The sequence below is a fragment of the Falco cherrug genome, chromosome 9 (genome assembly GCF_023634085.1).
Source record: "Falco cherrug isolate bFalChe1 chromosome 9, bFalChe1.pri, whole genome shotgun sequence".
Taxonomy (NCBI): domain Eukaryota; kingdom Metazoa; phylum Chordata; class Aves; order Falconiformes; family Falconidae; genus Falco; species Falco cherrug.
Genome location: NC_073705.1, coordinates 6,319,593 through 6,335,218, shown reverse-complemented (window position 1 = coordinate 6,335,218; position 15,626 = coordinate 6,319,593). Strand labels below are relative to the sequence as shown.

The 15,626-nt window shown below is 37.3% G+C and overlaps 1 protein-coding gene across 5 annotated transcripts in view; it reads right to left on the bottom strand.

Moving 5' to 3' along the window:
- DENND1A (DENN domain containing 1A) overlaps positions 1-15,626 on the bottom strand; it is a 216,845-nt gene that overhangs the window by 97,431 nt on the left and 103,788 nt on the right. For all 5 annotated transcript variants that reach the window (XM_027809324.2, XM_027809326.2, XM_027809325.2 and 2 more), the window contains 2 exons: positions 11,306-11,406; positions 1,875-1,920 (listed from right to left, as the gene is read on the bottom strand). In XM_027809324.2, coding sequence (XP_027665125.2) covers positions 1,875-1,920; positions 11,306-11,406 — 147 coding nt within the window. The remainder of the gene's footprint in view (positions 1-1,874; positions 1,921-11,305; positions 11,407-15,626) is intronic.

Here is a 15,626-nt window from a genome sequence, read left to right as displayed (position 1 = left end):
TTGAATAACTGTACTTTGCCAAAGTGTGTCTGTGTTCCAGAATCTCCGGCTATTCAAAAGCCATACTGGATTTAGTACTAAACAGATTTTTTCACAAGTTACTAAAACGGATGAAAATTGGCTTCTCCAAGAACAACTCCTCCTTTTGAGTTTTTACAGATGGAGTTTGGAAGGCCTACAGAGCCCTGCAATCTGAAAAACTGAGACAAAGGAAGAGGTAATGGGTTTATGTAGCAAGGCAGGAGTGAGACATCATGCAAAGCAACTCCAAGGTGTAATCATTAATTTTTCTTCTATACTCATAGTCAGGCTAACCAGTATTTGTGAAAACTGACAAGTATCTGTATTGAGATATTATCCTGTCCTCTACCAGGTCGCTTCCTACTTTTTAAATAAATAGATACCATAATTAGCATGCCAATGATTACCTAGTACAGATATTGGGCAGAAAGGTTCTTGATCAATATGAAAAATCTATACTATTTTAAGACTATTTCTTCCTAGGTATTACTTCAGTCCTGCCTATGCAGAATTCAAGGGTAATTATCAGAAACCCCTTTAACATAAGCATATGATGTGCAAACAAACGTACATGTTGACTTTTAAAATAATTGCTTATTCACTAACACATTGTACTGCAATTCTGTGCTTTATTTAGCAGTATAAAGGGCATTAAAAAAAAAAGTCTGTACCCAGGATGGTAAGGAAAAAAAAAAAAAAAAAAAAGGTCCTGCATATTCCATCTAGCTTCTCACGAAAAAAGTAACTTCTAAAATAACTTCACATTAACGCTGGAAAAAGGGGGAAGTTATATGTAGCATACTAGTCTAAATTTTAACACAGAGACACACAGAGGATCATTATTACATACATATGCCCTAGTGAAAGAATATGTTTGATCAATATTTCCAGAGAAATCACACATTTTTATGGACAATATAAGAACAAATATCCTGGTAATATGCATTACTTTATGTGGTGTAAAACTCAGCTTTATAAATTGTTATGCATCCTAAACACTAAGCTTAAATTTCCAAACACAGGTATCTAAAACAGGGCTACAAGTCAATTAACTTTCAAGGGCATTTGCAACTCCCACCAGTTCAACACTGCCTGCTAATTTAAGAGCCTACAAAAGAGGCAATGCTTTCTGGGCAGGAATAGCTCTTCCCACACGGAGCATATACACGTTGTTCAGACTTCCTGTGTAAAGGGGCACGTTAATAAGGACTAGGATTTTCATAGGGATCTAAATTAATAGCTTATGTTGTCCTCCAGATACTTTTGAGGAAAGTCATCAACTGTTTCACCAGTACTGGAAGCAAAAGCAAGTGTGCCATTTCCACTTTTAGAGTTTTTAAAAAGTCACATGAATTACTCTGAATTGTTTATAGTGAAGCTTTCTGTGAGGGCTGATTTTCTGCCAGCTTTGTGTTAACATTAACAGCAAGTTCCTTCTTTTCAGATCTTTTGAACATTAAAAAAATTACAATCTGTCTGCAAAAGCTTAGAAGAGAACTGTAACTGTCAACATTTTGGTTTAATATCGACTCTGTCTTTGTGAATAGAGTCAAACTAAGGCAGTAAACTGATTAAATGAAGCAAAAGGATGGAGAGGGGAACACAACGCGAGCTCGTCCTCGATTGCTGAACTGCAAACAGAAAGTATGCCCGAGGAGCACACCAAGGTATCAAGTAAAGACTCCCTTAAGAACTAACATTATCATGGATGCTTAACTTCAATTCTCTCAGCACTCCCAAATTAACAGGATTATTTCATTTTTAAGCATATGAATGAATGTATAATTGCTTGCAGAATTTGGCTCTAAATCATAAAACTATATATAGTTTCAGAAATGGTGAGAAAGACTTACCTCCATCAAACTTAAATGTATTCCAATGAGGTAGGGCATTGGGGCACTGCAAAGAGGAAAAAAAACCTAGCTTTACATTCTCATAACACTGGATTAACACATATGACTTATAAAATCAGCTACAGGAAAATACCGGGATACTGTATTAGACTTTATTTTAAAAAACAATATGTATATATAAAGAAACCACATGTGAACAAAATTTTATTCCATATTTGAAAGACTTTTTTTACTATGCAATATCCTTTCACTACTGCAAGAATTTAATTTTTCTTGACATCAGAATTTCTCAGTGACGAAGTTAAGACAAGTACATAAGGACAGCTATTAAGCATATCTGAAATACTGGGGTCTTATTTTTAAAAAAACAAAAAAACCATCTTATTACCGTTTTCAAAAAAAACCCCAGACTTTTAATAAAAGTATTCTTTAAAAAAAACTGATCCGGTTGTAGCATTAAGTGGTTAATTTAATGTATATGTATCACCCAGTGCTACAAGTTTTAATTCCTGTGAATATGGGTACAAACACATTTATGTTTACATTTATAAAATAAAAATGTTTAAAAAATTACTTTTGAAGATTCTGATGAACTCCAGAGTTAGTGGGATATACGCTGGTAGCGTTATTCCCTTCTGACTGCAAAACTTAAACAGACCAAGAGGCTCTTAGGCCAAATTTGTAGCCTGAAACACAGGTGTGATACTTCTGTTATCAAAACAGAATGCTAACATTTAAGAGAAAGACTGATCTTTTCTGTCTTCTTTTCCACGATGTTAGCAAACACCAACATGGACTATGTAACTCAAGAATCCTGAATGAAAGTTGTATCTTTGTGTATACAGTATTTCTAATATTAAGCTCATTACAGGACTCCCACTCAGCTAATCGGGGAAAGCTTATATTTGCACAGCTTATTAGAACACATCAAAGAGCATGCCAAAGCTGCTAATTGCAAATATGGCATATACTGCCTGTTAAACGGAAAGCACACAGACAGACACAACTTTTAAAATAGAGCCTCATTTCATTTTGGATACAGAAGCTCAAAGAGCTCATTTTCAAATTCAGATGAAAAAAATGAGAGAAATGTCACTGTACTGCCTTGGATTAAAATATCTTCCATATTGCTTTTATGCAATATGAGCCTACTGCTCAGTGAGAGTAGTGCTGAAAAAACTACTGAAAGACACCAGAACAGCAAAAATCACTGCTTTGCACTTTCAGGAGAAATAGCTTTTTTAAAAAACGTAGGTACTGATATGCATATCAATAATTTACCATGTTTCCTAATGTACCCCCTAAAACTGCTACTCTGTTGGATGCTGTACCAAGAGCTGGAAATATCCTCTATACTAGACATGCTACGTGAAAACACGTTTTTTCCTTCTGACATGAAACATGTAACTTCAAACTAAAGTGCCATTTATTGCATTACCTTGCAGCTTAGTGAACTGCCAAGGCTGGCAAGAATGCCCCCACCCAAGATTCACCCAACACAGCACCTTGTGACAGACAGCCCAGAGGGACTGTCAAATCAGAAACTAACTTGGTACAAACCCTGAAGGTTCTGCTTCCTTGGGAATTCCACAGATGAGAACCAGAACATACATCCAAGTTCTTGGATAGAAATTTTTAACATACAACATAATACACACTTATCACATATGGATTGCCACTCTACTGAGGAGTATTTTTATTTGTCATTTTACATGTTTTATTTGCAACAAACGTTATCTCTTTCACTCATATCTCTATTTCCAATGGCCATGTTCCAGGAGCAAGTTGTTTGATCCCAGTAATTTTATATTCAAAGAATAAACCACTGGTTTAGCTGCCAGCTGCACAAATGCTCAACTTCCCTGTGTGCCTGGCTGTGCTGCTCAAGACTCCTCCAGTATGCACTGAAATGAATGTGTTTCTAATTAAGTAGTTTCATGAACACGACAGCTTCAATCTCAAAAATACAAAGTCTGAACCGCGGCAGGAAGTCTTAAGACTGCAAATGTCTCATCTAGTGGAACCTTGGCTAATCTAATGAAAGGAAGCAGGAAGAGTGCAGTATTCCAGAAAACCAGCCATTTATTAACGTGTCCAAAAGTAGACTCTGTCACCAAGCACAGGAAAATCTGAACCTGTAAAAGTTAATTAACTGTATCACGTCCATCTTTCAATCCCCCAGTTTATCAACAAAAGAACAATAAGAATGCCTAAACCCTTAAAACCAAGCACCCCCAGTAAGATTTTAAGGAATTACCAAAAAGCTATGGCTTAAGATATATGGATCAGCTTTGGATGCAATGAATCATCTTTTCTATTTCCTAGCGACAGACACTACATGTAAAGGCAACACAGCGTATAAAGCTAATACAGGGATTGCATAAAGGCTGCAGTACCCCGACTTCTAACAGTGTTTTGAAAGCTGTTATTTCTTTAGACTTGTACTGCTAAACACGAAAGGGCTCCAGTCGGGTGCTTCACAGGCCATACAGTGCATACACTTGGACAGACTGGAGAAAGCAGGAGGAACAATTTGGTACCACAGAACCACAGAGAGTGGTTTTAGCATACCCACTGACAGGAAAAAAACAACTCTGGTTTCGTTGATCCATATGAAAACGGAAAGTGAGCAGCAGTAATTTGTTACAGTATAACGTGCTAGTTTTGCAAATATTTGTGTTAGTTTTACAAATAGTCAGAGAGATTTCCACTAGGGAATGAGGTAGAGCACAGAAGAAAACATGGGTATTTCTTTGAGAAACATTTAACACATGGGTGAAAAAACTGAATCACGGGGCACTGGGACATGGCACTGGTCAGAGAATGACAAGCAGAGCAGGTACGTGCTATGAAGGGCTCTGGAAGGTGAATAGCATGTTTGATGCAAAAGAGAATATGGGGAAAGTAGAAGGTAAATGAGGAAGGTTGACAAAACCATATGAAAATAATTATTTTAAGAATTTTTCAACACATATAAGCAATTGCTTGGCATACAGAAGCCAGAGGGAAAACACTGACTGGTCAGAGCTTGGGCAAAGACGTCTGGAGCTACACAGATGGCTGCAGCCATATTTCAGACATGAGCAGTAAAAACCCACACCATTTAGAAATGGATTAGATCTGAAGACTAACAAAGAATTTCACAAATTATGAGAATAAATTAAAAGAAATTTAACTCAGTTTTATTCACAAACGCTTGTAATGACTGAAAGACACTGAAGAGGAACAACAAATGGGAGGCACCTACAAACATCCCAGCAGAGAATCAAGGGAAACAAATGCAGGTTTCATCTTGTGTGAAAGGTGACAGGTTTGGAGAAAAGTGGATCTCTGATGCATATATGGAGCACTTGTTTTTGAAGGTGTGTGTGTGAAATTTATTTATTCAAAACTGCTTTAAAATAACCATTACTGTTAATCACCCAAATGTGGACCTGAAAGTTTTCTCCATGAATAACAAAACTCAAATTATCTGAGTAACTATGTTATCAAAATTCATTGTATCAGAAATGACATCACTGTTCAATGACACGTGAACAGCAAAGCAAATACAAAGATATGTTAAGGATAAGTCACCATGATAGCTCCTTACACTCCCAAAAGTTTAACTATGCAAACATCATAAATAACCTCAACAAAATATAGTTCTGGTAAAGAGTATAAATATTTCAAATAAAATCAACCAGAGAGATTGTATTTTTCTGTAATCACTCCATCTGACTGAAAAGGAAACACACCTCAAAGTAATTGTTGAAGGTTCATCTCAGGCTTCATAAGTTGCTTTTGTCACCATTTTTCTTTATCTCGTGTTAATCATACACCATTACTGAAATACTCAGCTACCATCCTGTACAAGGGAATGTTGTGTTCCTCCTCTCCCCCATTCCGAACACACTACAATAGTTCAATAGCTCTTCCTAACTGCTACTCAGGTCCTGAGACATGAAACTCTCAAGCAGTTTTTAATATTTTATCAGGTTAGAAGTGTATTTCCAAGCCTTTCAAGCGAACTTCAGTAAGACACATTGCTTGTATAAACAGGAGAAACACTCCACCAACCTTTAATCCTTCTGGGACTCATGACAGCTTAAAGACTGCCCTTCAGACCAGTCTCTGCCTACTGCTTGACACTTCATCATTCCTGGGGCTTCTTACAACCACAACTACTAATTACTCAGAGTTGTTTGATGGCAGCCAATATCCATTAAGTGCAAAATTAAGAAGTATCAATTCCTACTGCGCATATTTACTGCTTAAACAAAATGCCTTCCTAAGTCTTTTGGAACAAAGAGAAAGGTTATTACTTCTCTTGTGCTACACTGGTTCCCAGTGCAATCAGCGTTATTTATAATCAAATGAGTTATATAGGTAAATATCAAATCATTAAAGTAGCAATGCATAAGCATGAATATGGATATTGTGGACTTAATGGCTATATATTGCCCATTTATTACAGTTGCATTTTTACAATTTCTTTAATTCGTTTCCTTAGGCTAACTAGAGACCTCTTAATTATGCTCCCAAGAGGTGGGCAACTACTAATTGGAAGAGAAGCAGGTGAAATAGAGGGACATTTCCTCTTAACTGAAAAAAACCACCACCTTTAAAAAATACTGCAATTCACCAGAAAAAGTAATGTAAAACCCAAGGATCTCAAAAAAGTTAACAGTTTACAGCCACACAGGGATTTGCACCATTTTGCTTCATTGTTACAGGAAAACTGATTAGATCACATTTACTAAGTTCATGTCTTGATGCACAAATACTGACTTGATGCGTCACTCTCACATCATTAGTACTTTACTCTCTAAGGTAGTCTCCCAATTTCTCTTCACATTACTCACTGAAATGCAACAGAATTCAATCAGAAATTTGTTGAGCTAATTGATGCAAATTAGAAACTTGACTGTATAAATTGGCATGATGTAGAAAACGTACAGCTAAGAAACCAGAAGAGCAACTACAAGAGCTTTTAGTGAGTACACAGATGTACCAGGCTAAATCAAAATGCCTACCAAGAGGCTCATGACGAAGGAATCATTGTTTCCAGAGCAGCAGGAGTACTTGCCCTCCAGTTACCCCCTCCACCTACTTAAAGGAGCATATTGAACTATATGCAGATTTAGAAAACAGGAGAAAGGGAGCTAAAAAAAACCCAACTCCTGGAGAAAGGGAAAACTGCACCAATAGAAACGTTTGTTCAGCAGCTGTGCCAGGGTGCTCTCAGAATATATTAATGTTGGCTGCTAAGCAGTCTATCTAATATAAAAGACTGTTTTAATCACCCTAGAAAATATACTGTTGCTTCTGGTAAAAGCCCACAGAATAACCCAAGTGACAATGCTCTGGGACTTAGAGAACGTACTAAGCTGTGTTACCAGGTCAGCAAAGACAGGCTTTTCTTACAGGCTAATTTTAAACACAGACACTGAGAGCAAAAAAGGAAGAAAACAGACACAGTGGGAGTGTTTTTATGCCACATGAAAAACAAACTGGAAGAAGCAGTTAGAAAATTAATAGATTGTTTCTTTCACATCAAGAAATGTTTAAATTCCCAACAACAAAATACATGGACAAGATCTGGCCAAATTTAAGTAGTTGTATGTGGTTAGCTACTGATGCTTGGTGGCAGTATCTCATTAACCAGTACTTTTGGCACCTGCTGGCAGGTACTTTTTTAAATTAGAAAAAAAAAAACAAAACCACAAAAGACCCAAAAAACAACCAGCAGTGCTCCATAGGTTTCCTCTGTTGTTCTGTATTCAAAGGAACAAGCAATCATGCATTAAGGTGTGAAAACTAATGATAGGATTATCACCAGTTTCTCATCTCCTCCACCCAAAATCTTTCCCTGGGCTGAAAATATATCGAAGAATGGTACCTAATTAAAAAAATAAAAATAAAGGATAGCACTCTTCCCCTTGCTCCCCCTCCCCACCCTCATTAATGTAAATGATAGGGATCAGATGATCAAAGTAATTCCAGATACATGTACAAGGTACTACACCATGATTATTGACTCAGCATCCCTTGTACAGAGAGCAAGCATATCAAGAACAAACATTTTGAAGACACAGGCTTTTGGCATTTTCAATTCTGTGGTGAAGTATGTGAATGACGAATGTAGGGGAACATAAATACTAAGTTTAAAAAAAATCATTTCAAGAGGGAAATGGAAAGAAAATTGTCTCCCTTATGCATTGTAAGTTAAAAAAAAATCAGCAAAGAGCAAACTGAAAAAATGAGAAACCACAGTGTTTTGAAAGTACTTGGTGTAAAATGTAAATAAAAGACAAAACGCTGTAGAAAAAAATGTGGAACAGATTCACATTGAGCATGTTTGTGGCAGAGTTGCTATTCACCTGCAACAATATCCAACCAACCACCTTTTCCTGGTGGGAAAGCGCACTTCTCTCAACAGCTAAAGGGAACTCTCCACACCAAGCCTGAAGTTTCTCTTACATGAAGATGGCTAAAAGGATCTTCAAGTGGTAGGAGGAGAGTTAGTTATTCTACCCGTTCGGTTCTCTGAAAAGAAAGCTATTCTATCTTTTTGTAGCTCTGGAAAGATCCAATGGGTGTTGTGACCCCTTCCCTTCCAAGGAAATAGAACCACCATGGAGTTGTCAGTGTATCAGTCGGGACCTTAGAAGTTTCCTTTATACAAAAAGTTTCCACCACAACTCAAACATTAAAAGCAAATAATCACAGGTGGATTATTTCTTCAAAAACTTTCAAAGATCACAAGTAACAGTCTATGTACCCTTCGTGATTTTCAAAAGAGAAGATTCAAAAAACATCACACAGAACAGTCAATAAATGGACAGTCAACTAAATGAACATGATATTCTATATTCATAAAAACTGAAGAATTCTCATTACTTTAAATTTTGTTTCCATTTCAGCTCTTTAAAATTCATATATCACATTTTCAAAAGAAATAACCAAGCAATAGTTTAAATTACACACTTTTATTTTAAATAATCTCAGGTCATTTCCCCCAAGAGATTAACACCAATACGCGGTAACACTACCTTAAAGCAGAGAGCACGGAACTGATTTCTCAGTCCTCCTAGGCAAAAATGATGTCTCTAAGTTCACATGGTTACAAAATAGATGGACTCTATTTTGAGAAATATATTTATGGCACATAAATTGTTGTTAAATTGACTTATTCAACAATTATAGTGTGTGTAGCTACCTCTCCAATTAAAGTTCATATCTGGCTAAGGTAATCAGTTGTTGTATTTGTGAGCATGTAATTGCAATCTGCCTAATAATTAAACATTTTAAAATCATACTTTTCACACACTAGCTGGCTCATTCATTATATGGACAGGGTGTTACACCATGAAAGAATTCATTCAGTAGAGCTCAGTGATTTGTGTCTTTATTTCCTTGGGTACACTGCCCAAGTGTTTGCTTTTTGCGCACTTCTGCTCCCAACTGTGGGATCTGGACTTTGCCCCTTTTAACATGTCTTTGTCAGAAAGTCGATGAAATCCTCATCTTCAAACCCAGCGTAAAAGCCTCTTGTGGTCCACATCGTTGTCCTGAAAACTCCTAGCAGCATGTACCTGAAGAAAAAGCTGGCAGCAGCAGCCTTCATGTGTTAATTACACATGCGAAGGCCATTATGCAGAGAAAGGGCACCTGCTGGCAGTGCAAATGACTAGAACTTGCCCTTCCTGTGAAGTGAGTAAATTGAACGTTCGTTTCTACAGGAGATAACAGTTTTCAGATCCCATTCTGTGTATCCTCGACATAGGCACACACTTAACATTTAAATCATCTGCAGAGGAACAAGCTTCCTTTAAATCTGCATGTTTCAGTTCCTAGCACTTCACTTAAAGTGAGTTATCCTGGCTGGTTCCTTGCTCTTGCTTAAATGCAGGGAAAGCGTCACACAGAACACTAACCTTCTTAAAAAAAACTAGCCAACCTCCACACTAAGAGCTACACTTAAAATATGGTATCATATGATTCAGTAAGTTTAAGTTTGGGGTTTATTTTTTCTGAGGACTTTTTAAAATGCTAGGGGGCAGAGGGAGGCTGTTTCTATGTTTCCAAACCATCTCCAAAAGCACATTAAGCACCACTCTCCCACAAGCATTTCTGCTACACGGGGAGCCCCGAAAGCCAGCCAGCAGGGCTTGCCAGGAACGACAAAGGCATTGAGTCCCTCACCCTTTTCCATCTCCTTCATCACCTGACTGTGTGACCATGCAGCAGCAGGTCCATGTTTTCCTTGTGCTCTCCTTTTGCTTCCAAGCCTGTAAAAGCCTCTCGTTACCCTTTACATCCCTCAAACTCCAGCCAAGCTTTGGCCTCACTATTTCCGTCCCTGCATGCTCAAGCAATAAATCCAAGCTCTCTAACAGGGCTTGAAAGTTTAACTTCTCTAGGAAGCCTAAGATAAGGCCACTCATTTTGGGCAAAATTCATCTCCCTGTTGCGTACACAGAGGGAAGAAAAAAACCCCACCTGCAAGTCACACAAACTGAGCATGTGCAGCATGCCTGATAACAGAAAGAGCAGCATCTTAAACCTCCTCTTTGTTAGTTACTCAGAGTGCTCATCCACTATTCCTGTGCACAGCAAATGGGAGAGGTGATGTTACGGCTGAGCAGGTTAAACTGACTCTGCACTAAAAAAAAAAGTTACAACTGTGAGACTTTTTTGAGGGGTGCTGTAGGCAGGCTTCTGAACCATCAGCCACAGAGCCCGAGGCATACGCTAAGGACACGCTAACCTGCAGACCCCTACAGTGAGTATGAGGCTTCTTATACCACCTGGACAGTGTGGAATCATAGAGCAGGCTGGAAGGAACCTCAGGACGGCAGCTTCTCCAAGCTCCTGGTCGAAACAGGGCCAGCTTTGTCATTATATGAGGTTGTGCATGGGCTGTGCCAAAATTTGTCACATCACAATAACGAGTAAGTTTTTGAAAGGTTTACATTCATTCCCCTAAATAAGGTAAATAGCATGTTCTAAACACACACTGGTAATAAAAGATCACTGCAGGAAAATGAATAGCTTTCCCCCATCCCCAAGAGAAGTTCAGGGAAGCAGAAAAAAGAGAGTATCTTCTCCACTGTATTCTCTTCTGTTGGAGTCTTAATTCAAATTTTAACATTTAACACAGATATGCTGAAAAGAGATTTTAATTATACAATATCGAAGTTGTAGCATTCCGTATTAAGAGTATTTCAACATACTGCTAGACCATTATATCTTGCCATGAAAATAAATTTTTTACTTACTAGGTCAGTTGCTTCCTTAATATGCTGATATATTTTTAGAGTAACAGTTGCATCATAAGAGGACTTAAGACTTGCTATACAGAAATGTGAAAACTGTTGTGAATGTAAGTGATATATATACATATATGTAATATATATATATACATACACACATAAATATAGCCTTACCAACAGTAGTCCAATAGATGTGGGGGCAGAACAGGAATGTAAACATGCTGCCAGAACATCGGGTAGAGCATAGCTGCAGACCCATGAATGCAGGCAGTTAACTGAAAAACATATTAAAACAGAATCATAAATAAAAGAAAAACCAAGCTTAGAAAGGTAAAGTTAGCACAAAAAACCCTATCCATTCTGCTCTCATATCAACATTCTTTATTAGCAAATATACAACATTCTTGTTAAAAAAAAAAAAAAAAAAAGGTATTGGTGGGTGAAGGATGACTGCTTTATGGTGGTTGTCATTTGACTGACTTTGTAAACAGCTGAGAACGTGATTCATTCAACAAAGAAAACCTGAGAAAAACCCCCAGTGTTCTACAAAGCAACAGAAACATGGAAATGAAAACACAATGAGAACTAAAAAATAGTAAAGGCAAATCCCCCAATCCTGGTAATTACCATTCATTAAATACCATAAAGCTGCACTGAAATTAAAACAGAAATTGAAAAAAATGTGGCATATGTTTCTTAAGAATATGTCATACTAAACTCACTGGCTAGATTTTTATTATTTAAAAGGGATTTTTATCTAATTGCCTTTCACCAAATCATTGGATCCTATGAATTTCTCAGTTATATTGTTAAAAACTCATTCAGAATAGTTTTGCTGTTAGCAGGTACTGAATGGAAAAGATCACAAACAGCAAACGTAAGTGCCAGTCAAGCCATGGGGAGAATCATCACAGAGCTTTGGAGGAAATTATGTCTCTCAATCTTATTTCAAATGATAATTAATAATTTGGAAAAGAAAATAAGCAGGATATTTGTCACATTCACTAAGGATATTAAAATGGAGAAGGTGGCAATCCTCAATAAGAAATCTCAGTCAAAACTATAGTCAAAATACCACAAAATACACACACACGCACTTGGAAAAACAGAAAATAAATTAATCCGAACACTGATACAAAGAGACACATACAAGGAAAGGACTGAGAGGTGACAGGCAATCACATCCACCCTGACAGTGTTTTGCAGTTTAGAGTGTCTTTTAATCTCAAATGATACCCAGCACAACTACTACGTGTTTCACTTGTGAGACCCATTTTGAAAACGATACTCAACAAAAGCCTACCAGTTATTTGAAGATACAATGAAATCGAGCATATAATGCTTGTCTGGACAATAGGAAGGAGGGAGAACACTGCTTACAAATGCCAAAAAGACAAATTCTGAAGGACTGAGGTCCTTGTGGTGGCCCTGAAGTTGTGTGAGATGAAACTAAGCAAAGGCAAATGGTGACATTAATCCTAATTCAGTTAGATGTGGTGTAACCTTAAAAAAAAAATAAATAATGACCCTCATTATTATTAATTTCCATTAAGACAGACTACTGAATTATACACCTCTTCATAGGGAACCCACGACTGAGAAAGAAAATGGTCTAGAAGAGCTAATACAGTCTCTTAAGGCTCCATGTCAGGGAAAATCATCTCTAACTCTGGATGTAGTTTGGCTTACTTTCAATGCCAAAGCCTTTATGTAATTCCAATTCTGTTTCTCTAAGTAATAGAACCTGGTTTTCTGATTAAAATGCAGGTCATTAGGCAAGAAGATGGAAGACAGGCACATATTTCATGTGCTATTTTTAAGCCTCTGAACAATACAGATCTGGGTAAGCAATGAGAATACACCAAGGGAACATGGAATTTTTTGGAGAATTACTGTGCTTTGCAGCGCGGTTCAGATAAGAACCACGGTGAGGTATGAGCTTTGCAAGCAGGTGTTTTTCAAAAACAGAAAAGTGCCTATAAAGATGAACCAAAATATACTTCGCAATTTACAGCTCAAAATAGCCAGAGATTTAAAAAACCTGTTTAGAGCCCAAGACCCAGTGTGCCGGGTGTAAACCCATACAGGACTTTAATGACAAAAATATCAGACATAAACTCCTCCAGTTTGAAAAGCCAGAATTTTAAGCTATACTTTGTACCTAGTTGAGAGATATCATTATTGTGGCTAATACATATGAATAATCTGTCTGTTTAATAATGCTTTTGAGTTCAAATCACTCTATCACCTAATCAAGGAAAACCTTAGACAAAGAATGGCCTACTAAGCCAGATCAAAACCCCCTTGCCTCCCAGTATTCTGCCCAACAGTGGTCAACAAATTATTAAAACCACTGATTAAAACATTCATCAATAAAACTGGTATTTCCCACTTTCTCCATTACCACCACCAGCTTGCAGCTAACATTTTGTGTGTCAATGAATTCAAATAAATACATTAAAAAATGCTGCCCCATCCATTCATTTTGAGCCTGTTTCCTCACAGTTTTTAATGTGTGCTCTGAGTTTTGAGCATTTTGAGACAATAAACAAGAAAAGTATCTCCTACTTATCTTCTAAGAGACATACATGATTTTCTCTATTTCTATCAAGTTCTCTACTTAGCCTGGTAAAGATACTGGTGGATCCTACTCTGCTTTCCATAATTGAGAGATTATTTTCTTTATTTACTTGCTCTTGTTACACTTCTCTATACTTTTCATTCTTTTACTTTATCATTTTTTATCTGGAGTAGATAAGAACTCGTGCTCAATGTGGGCAAGCCATGAACTTATCTAGTGGTACTACGCCTTCTTTTTTGTTCTCTCTCTCTTCATAATAATTTTTCTTGGCTTCTAAGCCTTCAACTGAGTAATAAGATGGCATTTTCATAGATCGATGGATCTCTCTTTTAAAAAACCTCCACTTTCTCTTTCAGAGTGGTAATAATCACTTGAGTTATTCAGACCCTGATTGCTTACATGGTTAGAAGCGTTTTCTCCCATAAGCATTATTTTACATTTATCCATGCTATGCAACAAAATTACTGCTACTTTTTTTCTCCTTTTTAAAAATAATTTTTCACGAGGACATTGAACAGCTTCCAGAGTAGAACACTGTTGGACTGCTTAGCAACTTCCAGAATTAGAAAAACCATAAACTTTTCTCAACTTTCTCCCCCTCAACATTTTAGCCAGTTGTTTACCCTCAAGACCACCAAACTGTCCCATGCCATGAAAATTTCTTGAACAGCTTTGAAGAATTCAACATAGTTCAATCTTATCTAGATATTTAACAATTGTTAAGATTTGAGGCATGGATTTCTTTTGCGTATTTACTCTTCCCCAGCAGCCTTTGCTTCTGCCTTCACTTGTTCTAGTTCTGATAGTGACAGGTTTCAACTTTCTTCATAAAACTATGGCTCAAAGAACTGTAGTTTCTTTAAGGGAGAATGCTAGTACACCCAGTTTTCAACTCCAAATAGAAATTTCTGTAACCAGATCATATCATCCTTCAGACTTGTATTTCTTCTTGTGTTTCTTTTTCCAGAATCCATTTTGATCTTACTTTCTTCAGACTTCAGCAGCTGCATCGTGGTGTGCAGCAATGAAGCTTCTCTTCACTGAGCTGCTCACTGCTGCACAGTCATCCCACTTACCAGGGCTGCAAACAAAATCTGTTTGCACCCCTGATTTCTGTCTTGTCTATCATGTCCATCTCTTGGCCTACATTCTTTACCAGTTCTCTACCATATTGAACCACAGATAATCTGGCCAAAAATTTTGTTTAATTACTGACATTCATCTGCACAAATAGTACCGGTTCATCTCCATTCATCTTAACACCCACTCCAGCATCTCCACAATTTCATTAAACTGTCTCAAGAAATATTGATAAAATCTGGAGGCAGTCTTGTCTGACCCTCTTTTAACATCCCTTAGGTTTTCATTTTATCTCCCATGAAAGCTACACAGCCACTCCTCACCTTAGCAGAGCTGGACTTGGCAAGTGTCACAACATGAGGGTCCACAAAGCTCCACAGCCCCCCACTGCTGATAACGTGTTTCCCTAAGTGAGAACACGCAAGAATTTAAACCAGATTTGAACCACTGTCCTAAGGAAATAGCACCCTGGGAAGCAGACTGGGTACAGCAAGTACCTGAATGAGCACCTGTTCAGTCGTTCTCAGTATTTTATTAGCAGGTGAACATTATTTTATGGTCCATATGGGATGGAAATATTGGTATGTTGGGACACTAATTAAAGCCAAAAAAAAGCTACAAAACCTTTAATTTAGTCTACGTTTATGACTCACAAAACACTAAAGATTTATCCCTATCCCATTGTATCTCAACTTACCTTTGTATTATTCTTACTGGAAAAGATGCTCCTCTCTCACAGATTAGATGAAAGCCATAGCCTAGCTCCAAAATATGCAGCAGAAAAAAAGGATATACCTCCCCACTGTAGTTTTTCCTCTATATTCCTAAATCCTT